The 20,222-nt window shown below is 45.7% G+C and overlaps 1 protein-coding gene across 1 annotated transcript in view; it reads right to left on the bottom strand.

Moving 5' to 3' along the window:
• LOC135080178 (epidermal growth factor receptor substrate 15-like 1) overlaps window positions 1-20,222 on the bottom strand; it is a 41,486-nt gene that overhangs the window by 15,810 nt on the left and 5,454 nt on the right. The window contains exons 4-10 of the mRNA XM_063974860.1: window positions 14,645-14,743; window positions 13,660-13,821; window positions 11,298-11,408; window positions 9,942-10,160; window positions 8,744-8,946; window positions 7,113-7,311; window positions 888-1,052 (exon numbers count right to left, since the gene is read on the bottom strand). Coding sequence (XP_063830930.1) covers window positions 888-1,052; window positions 7,113-7,311; window positions 8,744-8,946; window positions 9,942-10,160; window positions 11,298-11,408; window positions 13,660-13,821; window positions 14,645-14,743 — 1,158 coding nt within the window. The remainder of the gene's footprint in view (window positions 1-887; window positions 1,053-7,112; window positions 7,312-8,743; window positions 8,947-9,941; window positions 10,161-11,297; window positions 11,409-13,659; window positions 13,822-14,644; window positions 14,744-20,222) is intronic.

Here is a 20,222-nt window from a genome sequence, read left to right as displayed (position 1 = left end):
TCTTGACGGCGAGCGAGCGCTGCTTGGCCGCGAGCTGTGCGTCCACTCTCACCAGCCAGCGCTCTCACCTGCAGACTGGAAGCCTCTCCGCTCTTGACGGCGAGCGAGCGCTGCTTGGCCGCGAGCTCTGCGTCCACTCTCACCAGCCAGCGCTCTCACCTGCAGACTGGAAGCCTCTCCGCTCTTGACGGCGAGCGAGCGCTGCTTGGCCGCGAGCTCTGCGTCCACTCTCACCAGCCAGCGCTCTCACCTGCAGACTGGAAGCCTCTCCGCTCTTGACGGCGAGCGAGCGCTGCTTGGCCGCGAGCTCTGCGTCCACTCTCACCAGCCAGCGCTCTCACCTGCAGACTGGAAGCCTCTCCGCTCTTGACGGCGAGCGAGCGCTGCTTGGCCGCGAGCTCTGCGTCCACTCTCACCAGCCAGCGCTCTCACCTGCAGACTGGAAGCCTCTCCGCTCTTGACGGCGAGCGAGCGCTGCTTGGCCGCGAGCTCTGCGTCCACTCTCACCAGCCAGCGCTCTCACCTGCAGACTGGAAGCCTCTCCGCTCTTGACGGCGAGCGAGCGCTGCTTGGCCGCGAGCTCTGCGTCCACTCTCACCAGCCAGCGCTCTCACCTGCAGACTGGAAGCCTCTCCGCTCTTGACGGCGAGCGAGCGCTGCTTGGCCGCGAGCTCTGCGTCCACTCTCACCAGCCAGCGCTCTCACCTGCAGACTGGAAGCCTCTCCGCTCTTGACGGCGAGCGAGCGCTGCTTGGCCGCGAGCTCTGCGTCCACTCTCACCAGCCAGCGCTCTCACCTGCAGACTGGAAGCCTCTCCGCTCTTGACGGCGAGCGAGCGCTGCTTGGCCGCGAGCTCTGCGTCCACTCTCACCAGCCAGCGCTCTCACCTGCAGACTGGAAGCCTCTCCGCTCTTGACGGCGAGCGAGCGCTGCTTGGCCGCGAGCTCTGCGTCCAGCGCGAGCCGCTCCCGCGCCAACGCGTCCACCTCGCGCGCTATGGCCTCCATCTCCGGCGTCGGCTGCGGGCCTAAGTTCAGTGCTGGCTCGTTCTTCTGTAAAACATTAAGCTTATTAAACCAACTAACACGATAATACAAATGAATATTTTGAGAAGCCTTTTAAGGGCCCTCGCCCACTAACGCGCATTAGTCGCATTTGCAACGCTCTACAGATGTGATGCCAACGCGCTACTGCATCGCTACAAAAAGTCGCGAGGGCCCTAAACCCCCGACGCAAAAACAGGTGTGATAAGTTTGCAGGTCTGTCTATGACATCATAGCTCCTGAACGACTGGCGCTTTTTAGATTTTGTTTTTTATACACTTAAAAAGAGGATTTCGTCTACACAAAAAAAATACTGGTTGTTAATACATAATACATTATAGAATTTATTCAAAAATCTGTCAGACTTGACAATTCATCAATAAAAATGGCTTTCCTACAAATATTTATAACACTTTTTGCAATAAACCTAATAAATTGCAGTGCGAAGATATCAGAACAGTTTCAGACATCCACACAACAACGTGTTAGACACAGGCAAAACAAAAATGTTATACAAAAATGGGAATTTGAACTGGACGAAAGAGTTGAATATCCAAGTAAGTAAATAAAATCATTTATTTTCAAATGCTTAAAGTCCGGTCGCCGAGCAGATAGAATTTCGTACATGTCCCCGAGCCACTCGCTCGCACACTCACTGCTGCTGCCCGTCGCATAATCGCGACAGCAATATAATTACGATAAGGATGGGTAGCTTGGGGACATTGTACGAAATTCTATCTGTTCGCCGACCGGACTTTAGTAACCCTTTTGAAAACTTTTATCGTATCATTAATCTCCTCTTACATTTTAGGAGGTGATAAAGAAAAACTCAGGCAGATATCGTCTCTATGGTCGGAATACTACGAGTGTTCCACGCGACTGGCACGCAGCGTGAACGCAGCGGCACGGCTGCCGTCTATAGCAGCGGTGGCGTATGAAGACGCGATTGCTCGGCTGCCGTGCGGCCTGTGTGTTGCGCCCGATACTATCGCCATCAAATGGCTTTACCAAGTAACTTCATTTTTATTCATTCAGCACTCTTTTATTTCAAGAATTATACAGGATGGGTTAGAAAGACATCAGAATCTGAAAGTTTCAAAACGGCACGTAGGAGGGGCGAGGCTAGCGGCTTATGGTAGCTCTGCTCATTGAAATTTAGTCAGATGGAGCGTTTCACTGGAGAGCAGCGTGCATTCTGCGTACAGACGCATGCCGTTCTGAAACTATGTGGCTAAAAAACTGTACGTCTTTTATGACCCATCCCGTAGATATATTTACTAAGAACAGTTTGTAACTCACTGGTGATGATTTCAGAAACCAAAATCAACATTTCTACCACTAGACGCCGACGAGCGTATGGTCATTGAAGACAACGGAAACTTAGCGATATTTAAAGTGAGGAAGGAAGACGCAGGCGCATACAAGTGCACTATTGGCCAAAGCGCAGGAGGCACGGTGTTACTTGACGTAGTAAATAGAAGGGAACCGTACAGAGTGGTAAGTACCGAATAAGCTTTGGAATCGATATTTGTTAGCCCAAAATGAAATCAACAAAATTTCTCAAAGTCACACAATGGGTGCGTTTGGCTAGCAAAATGGCGACCAAGCGGTAAGCGCTGAAAAAAATAATGAAACACGTCACTATTGAAGTTAGCAAACGTGTCCTCGCCGACGAAAACTGCCTTGACAATAGCCATTTTGCTTATAAGCGCTTAAATTTTCTATATTTCTATCCAAATATTCCACCAAACGCACCCACATTTGAAAAATTTTCCAGCTTTCATTGTGAGCAACAAACGTCTGCCATCCGCTTTCGTCTGACTTTTAACAGGTGAAACCTCCCACATCCCGCGGGCCGTACCCTGCATCAGTACAGTGGATACAAGTCGCGGATTTCTCCGTGCTGTTGTTTACATCATGGGCGCCATGGAGCGAGTGCAGTGTGTGCGGACGCGTCGGCAGACGGAGGCGATATGGGATGTGCTTTGTGAATGCATCTCGTAATAGAAGCGTGGTACAGTATAGAGTACAGATAGAAAACTATAGATTGTAATGAAATTACAGATATATCCCTTAACTTAGTAAAGTATGGAGCGGCACAGGAGGATGTTTTGTGATGTCATAAGTTAGCGAAACTTCAGATCTCCTTCAAATTTGTATGCTCTGTCACATCATAATAATTTCACCTCTCCCATCCCGCTCCTACACCTCAGCCTATAGACCTATAGAACTAAATAAAATATTTACCTTTTGAATGATTAATGCTTTTTCTTCCAGTTAAGAAATAAGAATAACTGTACATTGACTGAGCGAGATAAGCTTAGAAAGGCAAATGAACTAAAAGTGTTCCAAGGTTGGTTGACAATTTTGATAAATCTAATTTATTTTACAATAAAAATAACAAGTGCCATAAAGTGGATTTGTGAATTAGTCACGAGACTGTGTGAACATTTCACTTTTTAGTTACAGTAAATTTAATGCTACCCCTGTATGCGTTATGATCCTAACCTAGGAAGGAATAGGGACTCTAGGCTCACTAGGGAGTTAATTCCCTTCCTGACCTCATATCCCGGGCACGCCCGTACACTTACAATTTTAAATTACTCTCAAAAGACCGCTTATTTATAGATTTTCCAGCTGGAATTCCGTGTAGATCTCGCTATCTACCTGTGCGCATACGGAACGCACAGAATGTGGCTCAGCGGCGCAACGAAATCATGATTGGACTTTGTAAGGCAAGTCTTTGTAGTCCAATTTACTACCCATCAAAAACAGGATTTAAGTTTAAAAACTAAAAAACTCATAAAACTCATTTATTTATGCAAGTAGGCTTTTAAAAAGCACATTTACACGTCCCAGTATTAACCCTACCACTGCTTCGGGACAATAAATGGGCCAGTGCTGAGAAGAAGAAGCACAAGCTGCACAAGAGACTCAGTCAATATTGATTTTCAGTGCTCCCTCACTGGGTATTCGCGTGCAATGTAACGTTACAGATTCGAGCATTACATCAGTGAGGGAGGAAAACCGAATAGAATGTAGTGTAATGTAATGCTCAAAGTCGAATCTATAATGTTCGTTTTACATTAGACGTGAATGCTCCCGGTGAGGGAGCACCTTAAGCGGCATCAGATATCCAAAAAGACGACAGATCATAAAGTTAATATATCTAGCGGAATAGAGCAACAAAGAAATAGCGCGAAATGAGCAGCAACACTCTGTGATAAAGAAGAAATATTAACTTTAAGCGACAATTAAACGATAACATTCATTTAGGTGGCGTGCGATAACGACAACATATTCGAAGTGCGGTCGAACACGGGAGCGTTGCTGGAGCGAGCGAACAATACGGCAGGGGTGTACTCACTATCCCAGCGTTTGCCGCAAGACCCGCCTGCGCCCGTTTTTGAAACTATCTTCGCGATGTGGGGAGAGAAGCTTATACTTGTGTGTCCCGGGTGAGTGTTTAGGGTTACCCTATGGTTCTTTTGGATACAGCGGGGTTATTCCGAAAAACGTTATCCGATATTTCGAATGTTGCCGTCCCTCTCACGCAATGCGAGATGCAAGCATGAGCGATGGTGACGGATAAACTCGAAACTACGTCAACAACGTTTCGGAGTAGCCATGCGGTCCAAGAGCGGTCACTTAGAATTACAACACATTAAGATCTTTACCGCTGCCGACAAGGTTAACGATCTCAAGATGTAAATAAAAATATGTTTGTTAAATAAGTATTGGTAATCACACCACACAGTAAGCAAAAGCAGTTTGAGCTGTTCTTTGAGTTAAAATAGACCCTAAACCGGAATTTGTAAGCGGAGGATCCTGTCTAAAATCGTTGCCCCATGGGCCAAACCTCTTCCCTCCCCCTCTAGGGCCAGAAGCAGAATATACCCACTACCTATATGCTCCAAATAAAAGAACAAAATATGTTCCAGCGCATCTCTACGCGACATCCCGTACACATGGCGAGTGGGCACTTACTACTTTGCTCCTAGAGCGGTGGACAAGGCAAGCGGGGGGCGGGTGCATCTCAACGCGAGAGACGATATAGTCTTCACGGAGCTGACCTATGCTGATGCGAACCTTTACAGGTAAATAAACCGAATAATTCCTTTCATATGTCGGCCGTTTGGTGTAGTGGTTCGAAACGAACTACTATTCCGGAGGTTGCGGGTTCGATTCCCGCACAGTACAAACATTTGTGTGCATGAACATATTTGTTTGTATTGGACTGGGTGTTTTCTATGTATAATATGTATGTATTTACAAAAAAAAAGTATTTAAGTATGTTTATATCCGTTGTCTGGTACCCATAGTACTACAAGCTTTGCTTAGTTTGGGACTAGAATAGACGCAGTGTAAAATGTCCAAGGGTATTTATTATATTCCTTCCAAATTAGCAAGAATGGCACCACGAAATGTGCAGGCTTATCTAAACGGCCTAGCGTTAACTGCTTAATGCAAACATCTGTAGTGCCATGTCTAACAATAAATCTCCTTTGACCATTTAAACAATGAGTGAAACCAAGCCAAAAGCATTTTAACGATCAACTGAGTAGGTTCCTACGGTAATAGAGCAATGTGTGACTAGTCTTCAATAGCTCTGTTACACGTCACCAGGACCCAAATAATTAAGCGTTATTTAATGTTTGTACTGTTAATTGTGAAAAATATAAAACGTTAAAATAACTGTATCGTTATAGCCAATGAGCTGCTGTCATAGTGACATTGACGTTATGTCAATGTCACACGAGAATCAAACGTCAGAATAGCGGGACGCGCGGAGATGACTCCGCGCGCTTTTGTGCTAAGTGATGAATTGTATCTAAAATAAGGCAATATAATGTGAAAGATGAGTATCCAGTGTTTTATTTATGAGAATAGATCTACCGGCCTTTAATAGTACAGTCACGGAATGAAAAGGTTCGTCAGTTTTCAAATTGATTCCTTCAACGAATCGCGAGCACTTATTACCTTTTGAAACTATGTTACAGAATAATCTCGAGTTAGAGAAAATAATCTTTAACTGTTCGTCAGTAAAGTTCAAAATTATTCAGATCAAAGTTGTTTGACGATTTATCTTGTCAAGAAGATTATTATGATTGATAAAGTAAAACCTTCTTGTTGGTTCAACCTGGCATTATTATTCCTATTAAATAAAAAAACTATTGTCAATTGGTCAATGTCATCATTGCATTGCACTGATGGGATAGAAAAATAAACAAGCAAAACCTTATTCGTTAGCAAACGACATATTTATTTAAATGTTAGCAGCACTGTTTCTTGCACTGTTATGTTGGCAGGTTTGACTCTTACAGTACCTAGTGCAAGCGAAAACCGACACTAAAGTGACGAACCTTTTCATTCCGCGACTGTACATAGCTATTTTCTGCTTTTTCAGTTGCTGGCAAAGAGACGTATTGGTTGGTACAGTGAAGCTATACGTATGGGAAGGGTATGGCTGGTGGCGCCGGTGGCCACTGCTAACGGCGCTTGTGGTGGCTGGACTAGTGTTGCGAGGCGTGCGTTCTATGTTGCGACATAAGACGCTACATCGACGGCCGTGATGGAAAGTTTGAGACTACTTAATATAGCGTAAATAACAAAGATGCTGAAGTCAAAGCAGTGACTATCGAGTCCAGTATGTTAGATTAGAAAACCATTACGTTTTTGGATAATAATTGTTTGGCTTAATAAAACCGCGCTGCTGTATTTTTTTGTACCTACTGTGTGTTGTAATAAACTTCTATTTTTCACAAAAAAGATTTTTTATGCGGTGTTCTGAGGACACCATCATTCATTAATTCAGTCATTCATGTTATATGGCACATAGGCCACTAGCAAATTTTAATGATGTCAATGAATTGATCGCGCTTGCGACGTCATGTCTCGCTTGTCGCTGTCTCATGTCACTGCGTTATTTTATTATGCTATTGTTTTTTATTCCCAGTGATGTATTAGCTCTGACCGTATGGGCAGCGCTACTGCTTGCACGTTAGCCTACGCTGATAATGTCATCCTCCTATTGTGTGATATCCCCAGTGTACATACATCTACACTGACCTGAAGCAAGTCAACAGTGGCGGTGGCAGGGGCGGCGGCGGCGGCGGCGGCGGGCGGCGGGCGACAGGACGGCGGGACCATTTCGGCGGTGAGAGTCGGCGGCGGCGGCGTGCCTCGCACCGCGCGCGCTACTAACCACATGGCCAGTGCAAATTGCTCGCGCGATAACTTGCCCACGCTGCTCGTATCGCATAGTGCCCTGTGAGGAGAAATGACGCTCGATTATAGTCCCTATTCCGTTGCAATAGGAGTCAGTTTTCTGCAAGCTTAAGGCCCAGTTTTCACGAAGGCGGAGCGGAGAAGTCGTTTTGAATAACCGATCACGAGTTCATTATTCAGAAAACCAAGAAATGGGTTATTCAAAACACTTCTCCGCTCCGCTTAACCTTGGCGGAAACCGAGCCTGACTTGTAGACAGACGGCTACATTTCATCAGCACATCGACTGCCAAATCGTGAGCGAAATTGCTTACCAAGTGTATAGATTGTAGTAGGTGTGCAATTCATCAGTCATACATCTGACTTTTAGGCGTTGAATAGACGCGACACGTAGATTGCCCCTTACGAAGAGATTAAATAGACTCCCGGTCGGCGTGGCACTCTCGACCGATAAAAAACCAATGGTCTGCGCCTACTCTTACACGTCACCAGGACCTAACTACATTAAGCGTTATTTAATGTTTGTACATAGCTATTTTATGCTTTTCCAGTTGCTGGCAAAGAGACGTATTAGTTTGTACAGTGCATCAGTCATGCGTCTGTCTTTGTTGCGTTAAATACACGTGTCACGTAGATTGCCTCTTGCTACGGCACTCTCGGCCTTACCGCCCAGGACACAGGGCCTACGGCAAGCCGGAGTCCAGGAAGGCGTGCTTGATCTCGGCGCCGGAGACGAAGCCGTCGCGGTCCCGGTCGGCGCGGCACTCTCGCCCTTATTGCCTGAGACACAAGGCTCACCATATGTGCGCGAGCGTCTGCTGCGGCAGGCCGGAGTCCAGGAAGGCGTGCTTGATCTCGGCGCCGGAGACGAAGCCGTCGCGGTCCCGGTCGGCGCGGCACTCTCGCCCTTATTGCCTGAGACACAAGGCTCACCATATGTGCGCGAGCGTCTGCTGCGGCAGGCCGGAGTCCAGGAACGCGTGCTTGATCTCGGCGCCGGAGACGAAGCCGTCGCGGTCCCGGTCGGCGCGGCACTCTCGCCCTTATTGCCTGAGACACAAGGCTCACCATATGTGCGCGAGCGTCTGCTGCGGCAGGCCGGAGTCCAGGAACGCGTGCTTGATCTCGGCGCCGGAGACGAAGCCGTCGCGGTCCCGGTCGGCGCGGCACTCTCGCCCTTATTGCCTGAGACACAAGGCTCACCATATGTGCGCGAGCGTCTGCTGCGGCAGGCCGGAGTCCAGGAACGCGTGCTTGATCTCGGCGCCGGAGACGAAGCCGTCGCGGTCCCGGTCGGCGCGGCACTCTCGCCCTTATTGCCTGAGACACAAGGCTCACCATATGTGCGCGAGCGTCTGCTGCGGCAGGCCGGAGTCCAGGAACGCGTGCTTGATCTCGGCGCCGGAGACGAAGCCGTCGCGGTCCCGGTCGGCGCGGCACTCTCGCCCTTATTGCCTGAGACACAAGGCTCACCATATGTGCGCGAGCGTCTGCTGCGGCAGGCCGGAGTCCAGGAACGCGTGCTTGATCTCGGCGCCGGAGACGAAGCCGTCGCGGTCCTGGTCGGCGGCGGCGAACTGCGCGTCGTAGGCGGCGCGCTCGGCCGCCGTCACCACCCACGCCGGCGCCGCGCCGGTTGCCGGCGTCACTAGGGGTGGCGCTGTTTGCGTGGGCGGCTGGAAGGAAAACATCGAAATTAGGAAATCGCACATTGTGGAATCGCAACTACAATATGTACGATAGAATATGTTGGAAACTTCTTTCTGTACAGGGTGTTAGGTAAATGGGTATATGAGCCGACACTAGCCCGTGTTAACATAGTCATATAAATGGTGTGGTGAAGTCAGAAAATTGATATCTTCATTTTAATTATTTTATTTTTCATACAAATCGGATTTTATAAAATATATTTTGAATGAAAATTAAAAAAATTAAAATGATAATATCAAATTTCTGACTTCACTATACCATTTATATGCCCATGTTAACATGGGCTAGTGTCGGATCATATACCCATTGGGTATATGATCCGACACTATGGGTATTACCCATTTACCTAACACCCTGTATAACCTTGTAAACGTATTCTGGCAAATAAATGTTTTTATTTATTTATTACAAAGTCTATTTCGACCTCTCGGTCTTACTGCTGTAACTGCTGTATAGCTAACCTTATACTGTTTAAAACTCGACAAGTGAAAGCCGAGAACTCGAGTTTTTCCAAACAGGAAAATTTGACCCATAACGAAATAATCACAAGACAATAGAAGGTCTATTTTCAGTTATATTCAGTCGACAGCGTGAATATGATAAAGATTTTGTAAAGATAAGAAGATCTAGCATGTCAGCAGTAAGCTTCTTACCACGAATAATTTTCACAAACTCACATTATAAAGTGCTTTAACCTACTATAGACTAAAGGCTGGTCGCCGAGCACGTAGAATTTCGTCCAATGACCCCATCCTTATCGCTCGCGCGTAATTATATTGCTGTCGCGACTGTGCGACTGCCGGCCGCAGTGAGTGTGCAAGCGCGACAGCATTTACGCGCGAGTGATAAGGATGGGTAGCTTGGGGTCATTGGACGAAATTCTACGTGCTCGGCGTCCGGATCTACCAAGAATAATTTTCGCAAAAACACATTAGTTTTATAATCTACAAGTGCTACTCACGCTGGACAGGTCCAGCAGCCCCTCCAACAAGGCAGCATTAGACTGCGGCGGTTGGTGCGCGGGGCGCGGCGGCGGTGGGCGTGGCTGCGGCGAGGGCGGGCGCGAGGGCGGGCGGGAGGGCGGGCGGGAGGGCGGTCGCGCGGGCCGCCCACGCAACTCGGGCGGTAGGGTCGTAGGCACCGCGTGCTTTTCAAGCGCCTTGTAGACCAGGTGCATCGCCTGGAGAAGACGACGTCATTTTCAACCCTAAAGCTACCTTCAAGGTAGCCTTTCGAAGCGAGCGTCTATAGCAGCGGTTCCCAAACTTATTAGGCTACTGCCCACTTTGAGAATAAATTATTTTTAGCGCCCCCCATTTTTGTAGTCAAGAGTCGAGCTCAGTCGATGTCTAAGAGTCCTAGTAGATGACGCCTCCCAAGCCTCTATACAACGTCCCGATTTTTTTTCTGGGTCTCTTACCGCCCCCCTTTAAGCCTGCAGCGCCCACAAGGGGGCGTTATCGCCCACTTTGGGAAAGAAGTCTATAGCGTCAATGGCGCCGCGACTGTGACGCCGCGACAGAGCGACAAATAAATGTTCTATCTATGCAAATGTATGAAATTCTAGGGAACGTCATTCGAACGCAGCGACACTGTCGCGGCGTTGGTGGCACTAAAGATCAAAGCTAAAGACGCTGCGTCTGTGACGCTTAGTTCGAAAGGCTACCCTTAAGTGATTTTAGGGCTCTCGCCCACGGCGACTTTTGTAGTCATTGTCGCTTGTTTGTGAAACGCGCGACAGCATCGCAACTAAATTCACATTTGTAACGCGCTACATAAGTGATGCCAACGCGCTGTATCGATGCAAATGCACATCGCTACCAAATGTCATGCCATGGGCGAGAAGCCTCATACAAGTAAAAATAAAAAACACTTGTATCTTATGAGCCGATATGTATGTAGTCCTGAAGTGGTGGTAGGGCAAGCTATATTTGAGACGTATACATTTACGTACTACATAATTCCACTTAATTGAACAACGCGAATAGTGACTATTAAACAATAATGATATGAAGTGCAATATCAATTTCAACATAATCCATGCCAATACGGCATTACTTCTGTGATTTATGGCAGACTTTATTTATCGATAACAGTCCAAAAAACCATCTTTTAACTAATTCCTAAGCTGAAATACACCTTCATAATATTCGTATCCCAACTGTTACTGCATACTGTTTATAAATGTTGTACTTTAGGGGGTTTCATCAGAAGTCGTTCATGTGACCATATTTAAGAATAACGATAATTTAGCAATTTTTATGCAAGAAATATAAATTATGATCAGAAGATATTAGTCTAATAAAATGTCACTCACCACCATGAACTCGTGCCGGTCGAGCATGCCGTCCTTGTCCTGGTCGGCCAGGTCCCAAATCTTGCCCAGGGTCTCTAAAGGCAGCTTGGATTCCATCAGCACACCTTTGACCTGCAAACACGACAGTTTCACGTTTTCAAGATTGCTATATCTGAAGGCGGATACCACAGAAAGGTTACATGGAACTGAAATGTCGGAAACAATCTCGTTTCATTGTTGTCGTGTCAATATAATGGACACTGTCCTTTTCATTCGTACTTTTTATCATCTCAAAGTGGGAGTGACGGAGACTTATGGTCCAAAAAAAAATGATAACGTGTTTCAATTTTGTAATGAATTCTGGATTTTAGAAGGGACCATTACTATACACATACTCTACATAACACTCTATGTATAAGTAGTTAAAAAAGCTTGAGCAAAGGGCTGCACTAGCGCAGATAAACTAAAGCCTGGTCTGCGAGCACGTAGAATTTTGTCCAATGACCCCAAGCTACCCACCCTTATCGCTCGCGCGTAATTATGTTGCTGTCGCGCTCGCACACTCACTGTTGGTGCCCGTCGCACAGTCGCGACAGCAATATAATTACGCGCGAGCGATAAGGATGGGTAGCTTGGGGCAGCCTTGGGGTCATTGGACAAAATTATACGTGCTCGCAGACCAGACTATAGCTAACTCTGTTGGCCAATGTCATGGCCCGGCCTCTAACCGCAAGGGGAGAATATTCACTTGCCCGTCCCGTACCTTGTTCCCAGCGATGAGTCCGTTGCTAGGCTGCAGCGAGTCGAACAGCTGGCTGTACTTGTCCCGCTCGGCCGGCTTCATGGTCCAGTCGCCCAGCGGCGCGTTGGCGTCTCTCTATATCTCTATGATTCCTACCTTGTTCCCGGCGATGAGTCCGTTGCTAGGCTGCAGCGAGTCGAACAGCTGGCTGTACTTGTCCCGCTCGGCCGGCTTCATGGTCCAGTCGCCCAGCGGCGCGTTGGCGTCTCTCTATATCTCTATGATTCCTACCTTGTTCCCGGCGATGAGTCCGTTGCTAGGCTGCAGCGAGTCGAACAGCTGGCTGTACTTGTCCCGCTCGGCCGGCTTCATGGTCCAGTCGCCCAGCGGCGCGTTGGCATCTCTCTATATCTCTATGATTCCTACCTTGTTCCCGGCGATGAGTCCGTTGCTAGGCTGCAGCGAGTCGAACAGCTGGCTGTACTTGTCCCGCTCGGCCGGCTTCATGGTCCAGTCGCCCAGCGGCGCGTTGGCATCTCTCTATATCTCTATGATTCCTACCTTGTTCCCGGCGATGAGGCCGTTGCTAGGCTGCAGCGAGTCGAACAGCTGGCTGTACTTGTCCCGCTCGACCGGCTTCATGGTCCAGTCGCCCAGCGGCGCGTTGGCATCTCTCTATATCTCTATGATTCCTACCTTGTTCCCGGCGATGAGTCCGTTGCTAGGCTGCAGCGAGTCGAACAGCTGGCTGTACTTGTCCCGCTCGGCCGGCTTCATGGTCCAGTCGCCCAGCGGCGCGTTGGCATCTCTCTATATCTCTATGATTCCTACCTTGTTCCCGGCGATGAGTCCGTTGCTAGGCTGCAGCGAGTCGAACAGCTGGCTGTACTTGTCCCGCTCGGCCGGCTTCATGGTCCAGTCGCCCAGCGGCGCGTTGGCATCTCTCTATATCTCTATGATTCCTACCTTGTTCCCGGCGATGAGTCCGTTGCTAGGCTGCAGCGAGTCGAACAGCTGGCTGTACTTGTCCCGCTCGGCCGGCTTCATGGTCCAGTCGCCCAGCGGCGCGTTGGCATCTCTCTATATCTCTATGATTCCTACCTTGTTCCCGGCGATGAGTCCGTTGCTAGGCTGCAGCGAGTCGAACAGCTGGCTGTACTTGTCCCGCTCGGCCGGCTTCATGGTCCAGTCGCCCAGCGGCGCGTTGGCATCTCTCTATATCTCTATGATTCCTACCTTGTTCCCGGCGATGAGGCCGTTGCTAGGCTGCAGCGAGTCGAACAGCTGGCTGTACTTGTCCCGCTCGGCCGGCTTCATGGTCCAGTCGCCCAGCGGCGCGTTGGCATCTCTCTATATCTCTATGATTCCTACCTTGTTCCCGGCGATGAGGCCGTTGCTAGGCTGCAGCGAGTCGAACAGCTGGCTGTACTTGTCCCGCTCGGCCGGCTTCATGGTCCAGTCGCCCAGCGGCGCGTTGGCATCTCTCTATATCTCTATGATTCCTACCTTGTTCCCGGCGATGAGTCCGTTGCTAGGCTGCAGCGAGTCGAACAGCTGGCTGTACTTGTCCCGCTCGGCCGGCTTCATGGTCCAGTCGCCCAGCGGCGCGTTGGCATCTCTCTATATCTCTATGATTCCTACCTTGTTCCCGGCGATGAGTCCGTTGCTAGGCTGCAGCGAGTCGAACAGCTGGCTGTACTTGTCCCGCTCGGCCGGCTTCATGGTCCAGTCGCCCAGCGGCGCGGGCGAGGGCGCCGCGGGCCGCGCGGGGGGCGGGCCGTGCGACACTTTGGGTATCTCCCCCTAGAATAAAGCATGGTAAAAGTTAAACTCTAGGGGTCTTATTACAAACAAGTTAAAACTGGGAAGATCAACCAGAGACTAACTTTTTGTAATAAGTGGGTAGATGTTTGACTCTGTGGTCAAGTAAAATAATAATGTCAATTCGACCCTCTCCTAAAGGTGCAATTTCGAAGCCGACTGCACGCAGCAGCAGCAGATGACATGTCGCCGCGACATGTCGTCGTGCGTTTCTATTATTTCTATGAAATACCATTCGTAGTAAGCGACACATCGCCTAGAAGTATTTCATAAACATTCATAGAAACTTAGAAAGTGACGTGTCGCGGCTTCACGTCGTCTGCTGCTGCTGCGAGCAGTCGGCTACGAACTTGCACCTTAACACTGCTTGTCCACTGGAGCGGAGCGACTGTTTTTTTTTTCCATACACGGGGCTAGGCCGCGAGCACACGACAAGCCAGTTAGTTTTCTCGTGCCTCTTCCTCGCTCAGCATCCCAACTCCCTTTAGTTCACCACTCTCTATACCCTAAAGAGGAGCAAAGATTTTATGCAATTCTATTGGTGAAACTTTATCTTGCCTACCTTTTCGCCACCTCACTGCGCTCCTGGACAGGTGGCCCAATAAGGCCTAAAGGATTCAACTGTAATCCCCACGACTCTCGCAGAATCTGTACAAGATCTAAAGCTTTAACTACACTAACGCGTGCAGATCGCCATCACCGGTGCGATCATAGGCCAATGACAGGTCGTGCGGACTGTTATGGGTCGTGCGACCTTTCATTTTAATCTAAGAGCAAAGAGTCGAGTAAATATGATGAAACTCACAACTTTGGGCGGCGGCGCGTCGGTGTGTATGTTGCTCATGTTGATGTCGCGGCCGGCCTGCGCCAGCGCCACCAGCTTCAGCGCCACGAATAAGCCCGCCTGGGGACAACGAGAAGGGCTTGAATAGTCTTAATTGTGAAAAATCTAAAACGTTAAAATAACGGTATCTTTATAGCCAACTAGCTTTCCGCCCGCGGCTTCGCCCGCGTGGAATTTTGTCTGTCACAGAAAAACTTTATCGCGCGCGTCCCTGTTTCAAAAACCGGGATAAAAACTATCCTATGTTCTTTCCCGGGACTCAAACTATCTCTATGCCAAATTTCATCAAAATCGGTTGCGAGGTTTAAGCGGGAAAGCGTAACAGACAGACAGACAGACAGACAGACAGAGTTACTTTCGCATTTATAATATTAGTTGGGATGAGCTGCTGTCATAGTGACATTGACGTATTGTCAATGTCACACTAGAAAAGTTAGAGGGACGCGCGTGTCTGACGACTCCACGCGCTTTTATGTCAAAGTTGAGAATTTAGTGTCTTATTTATGAGAATATTGCCGGTTTTCACCATCAATTCCTAATTTTTAAGTGACCCATAAGTAAACAAAATTCCTGTTATTTGTTACCATAGGGGTCACTTAAAAAATAGGGATTGATAGTGAAAACGGGCATAAATCTAACAGCCTCTAATAGTAGTCAACATGGAGGGCGGCTTAAGGCTAGCTTCACTGGTTCGTTGTGTGGGTACATAACGAACTTTCAGCTTCTTGGGGATTTAGACTACCCGCAGATTACATACTTTTGTCTAGCTATGGTTCAGTCGTCTTTGGAAAATCGGAGGTCTATAATCTGCGGGGACTCTTAAGGATGAGTTTTCATTGATCTGGTTTAGAAGAACGGAGCGGAGTTTCCGTAAATTTTACAGGCTGCTCTCGTCACTTCACTACGTCAAATGTTTCAAATTCCACCTCATTTCGCCAATTACGCATATTGCATTAATGGTAATACAGCCTTAGCGTTTCACATGTAGCCACAGGTTCACAATAGGACCCAGTGGCCCTGTTTAGTGGCAGATGATAATGTTTCACACGTTTGCTTTTCGCACCATTCCTCGCCTACACCTTACCAAATCTATCTACCCTCGACTTTTTAAATAAACAGTGACTTAGCATAGCAAGGCGTGAATAACGTCATTAGATAAGATTATGAATACCTAGATAAATAATAGTTATTTTGTTACAAAAATGAAGCTGAGGGAGACCATTCCATCTCGGTCGCCAAGGGCAAACTATGATATCTCACGAGATTATGGGCTGTAGATAAAAATAAACATATTTACACCAATTTATTTATGTCGCATTTTGACTCTAGTAGCTCACATAGGTAATCTTCCAAGTCATCACCAAAGAACAATTCACGATCTTCCATAATTTACGTACAGTTCTAAAAACATAATGGCAAATGTCACAACCATGTCAGACTACATGAGCCGCCATATTTTTGTAATTTCCTGTTGCATTGTGAAGATTAATATGGCTACACTGTAAGGTTGGATTTTCTACATCCTGAAAAATTCCCCACACAGGAAAATGGAATTAAAATTAGAAAACCTACCTTCCAATTTGTTTCAATCCCGGTGGAAATTCCCAAGGCCTTTTCCTTATCCAGGTATATTTTGTGTATATAAATAAATAAATAAATAAATATCCTTAGACATTTTACACTGCGCTTCTAGTCCCAAACTAAGCAAAGCTTGTACTATGGGTACTAGACAACGGATATAAACATACTTAAATACTTTTTTTTTGTAAATACATACTTATTATACATAGAAAACACCCAGTCCAATACAAACAAATATGTTCATGCACACAAATGTTTGTACTGTGCGGGAATCGAACCCGCTACCTCCGGAATAGTAGTCCGTTTCGAACCACTACACCAAACGGCCGACAAATGGTTAGAACTAAACTTTTAAACCAGCCCAACAAATTCGAACAATGTAGGTAGTTCCAAAAACTTTAGGGCAGCGAAAATCAAGAAGGTATTTCAAACTACCGACCCGCAGCGAAATATTCCAACCTATGCCCGATAAATATCTTGAAAATTCATAATCAAGAAAACGGATTACCTAATCTTGGCAGAAGGAATAGATCCAAATTGGGAAACAGCCCGTTTATTTATAAAAAAAATCCCGTAGTAATTTATGCGGGCGTTTTTAGGGTACCATCAGCTGTCACACCATTTAGAGGAGCGCAAATTAAATTAGCACTCAGCTGCCGGGACACAGTACGAGCATTATAATTAGCAGCATTAATCATAGCACATTAATGCGTTCAGACCACATGGTTGTGCTTACCCCTTTATTGTTAATTGATGAACTGCAGGCCTATGCTCCAACTCAAAGCCAGAAGCCAAAATGGCGACCGCAACCAATAAACTCGAACTACCCGCAGATTTTGATCAACGATATTGCTTGACATTAATTAATAATACAGATAACATAGTACTAGTTAAACTGATGTAAAGTGTAGATCCAGTCTAGTAATGTCCGTCAGAGCTAATGGTCCTTAAAAGATGAACATAGCATACAGTTGCGTCTAAAATTCTGTTACCAACACGATCAAACGCACCCTTTTAAAAAAGTTTCTTTCAGCAAATGTAATCGGATTGTTTGAGAAAATGTTGAAGTGACACTTGCGAAATAAAAACGCTCGAAAGTTCATAAAAAATGCGTAAACAAGGAAACGTTTCTTAACTTACTTGGGGGTGATCGTAATATTTCAAGAGGACGCCGTCAAAGTGGATTAGGGTTCGCATTACGGCAGAAATGATATCGAGTTCTTTCTCCGACTGACGAGCTAAAACATTTCGGCTTCTTATGAATGTTAGTGTGCCTATCTTTTGAAATGACAAACTCGAATTAGGTCATGGAACGGACGCAAAGAAATTCGCAATTTCATTTTAAGAGAAATAATTGTCTTACTTCTGTGTTTATCATATCTTAGGATATTAGATTACATCTTTATCTTGCTGAAACCACAGTTTTTAAACTGTGGTTAATTGCTGTTTTCAGTAATAATACAAATATTCCGTAGTTTCTGAGAAATACACGACCAAAGAGTTCATACAGTAAATGGGCAGTAAATATCATCCCAAGTTTCAGATTCAAAAACTCAGCCACGCATAACCATTTACAGACTAGTCAGAAAGTTCGTTACTCTCGTCTAGGCTCCCCATTATTTCCATCAAAATTCCTAACGCGACGTGAACAAAACTTACTAAAGTACGATGAAGTTAGTGGCACGTCTTTCACAGATCCCTCGGGAGCCTAGATAAAGGCGCCTAAATGCCGACACAGAAAGGTCAGAAGTTTGCACTTTACCCAGATTATTTATACTTAACAGAGATTTATTTATACCCCACAGCTCACACATTATCTCATTCCACCAGCCCCCTTCCAGTTTTCATTAGTGGAACTATACGCAATTTAGCATTCCGTGAACATTGCTATTAACATTCCACCCGCCCGTATAAAGCATTTCGGTAACTCTTTCCTGTTGCCATCAGCTAGGAACTGTCGCTCGGTCACTCCTATTACTTCTTCAAGGGAAATATTGTGAACATACACTAGTTACTATGTATAGTAGACTGCACAAAAATGAATGTTCGTGGCCAAATAGCACTATACTGAAGATTACGTGAATATTCGGTCCATTTCCTGACTATAAAAGTCAACGGAAGACTAGTAGTCGGATCAACGAAGCTTTTGTAAGTAACCCGAATAATTCATCTGCCTTATGACTTGGCACATGATGAAATAGGTAATACAGATTATAGAAGATATACAATAATCCAACGGCTTTCATTATGGGATGTTTGGTTATTTTTACCAAAACATGATACGTTCTTATTACTACCCTCGTAAGGTTGACATTAAACCTATTTTCATCATGTGCCAAGTTTCATAGGCAGATAAATTATTCGGAAGTCTCCATACAACGATCTCGGTGATCGGACAGGGAGATGAAGTGACAGACGATGCTCATAGGAAAGTGCGGCGAATTGAATTTGTCTTACATTGACAAACACAAATACTATGATGATGATTATTGTGGAAGGAAGAAGTTCAAAATAATTTAAATCGAAAGCATATTGTATTCAATTGTCATTTATCGGCAGCAATACTATACGTTTGTTTGCGAGATATCGATGCAGATGTAATCAAAAGGGGGTGTCTCGATTTTACCTTCAACCAATGTCAACGTAGTCAGCTGTATCCACGCACTGTTAATTACTATGAAGTCTTCACTAGGTGCACTGTTTTCACGTCACTATTTGCCCGAGTTATTAATAACCTTATTTTTAACTTTAAAATGCGTTATTTTGCATAGAAATCGCAAATTTTGTGTGGTGTTTTATTTCGCAATTTGCGATTTCTACAGTCGCCTAATGTACAATGAGCAACAGACCTTGTGCTGATTTCTTTTACCCATAAACAACCATCGGAACAGTCTTTGAAACTTCTATAGCTGTCACCGAACGCTTATGTTTCCACAAATCACAACACGCAGCGGCCATTCATGGCGCATTCGCACACAAGCGCGCGTGATAACGTATCAGCGCATACAACGTAATCAAATACGAACTACGAGACGCATCCTCCGCAACAGTCAATATTTAGTTAATGAATTTTGTGCTCCTCCGTAGCTACCCGATTTCACGCGGCCTTGTGTTCCTTTCAGAAATGAAACGTTGGCATTTTCCTTAATTAAATATCTGATAAGGCATGTAGTTTCATGGCGATAATTTTATAACGAACGTGGTTTTTTAAATTGATACTAAATTATAACAAACTTGGCGACAGCAGTATTTAACTGTTATAAAATTATATGAGTCAACCAAAAAATCCAGTCTGTTACTTAGGTAGCCATAAATAATGATCGCTGAATCACCGATCTCAATTCTGTCCTATCAATGATAAACGTACAAAACATTGTCGCATTATCTTTCCACATCCATACATTACAATCATAAAAAGGCAATTTCCATTCTTTTCCATTCCACCGCATTCTCTCTGATTTCCCAAACCCTGTAATTAAATTTTCCGAATCTCAATAGAATCGTAACAATGAGAGAACGCAAACACGCAGCCTCTACATAAAAACTGTCAAAAAGTGGCACATACGAGTTTATTGTGTTATGTAACAACGTAAAAAGAGTTATAACGTCGTCGGGTCTGATCTGGAATATTCTGCAGTGAGTCAGACGCGCCTGGTTGACTGACCTAGGCTAGACAGGCTGACTAGACATATTTACCTAAGACTAAGGGCAACAAAAAGTCGATCAATTTATTATTATTTGTAGGCCTTTATTGCTGGTTGATTTATTTGATTGAATATTATGTACTATGATTATTATAATTTTTTCTTTGTCTCATTAATTTACTTATTTATTGCAGTCATAAATTAATTAAATTACCTACCTTGTATGGCTATGCAAAAATATTATTTGGAATTATAATTAATTGAATATTAAAATTGAAAAAAATACTTTCAATTAAAAAAACATTTCAAAATAT

This window comes from Ostrinia nubilalis, chromosome 17 (assembly GCF_963855985.1).
Source record: "Ostrinia nubilalis chromosome 17, ilOstNubi1.1, whole genome shotgun sequence".
In the NCBI taxonomy this organism is placed as follows: Eukaryota; Metazoa; Arthropoda; class Insecta; order Lepidoptera; family Crambidae; genus Ostrinia; species Ostrinia nubilalis.
The sequence above is the reverse complement of the archived record's forward strand: the minus strand, read 5'-3'. Positions and strand labels throughout refer to the sequence as shown.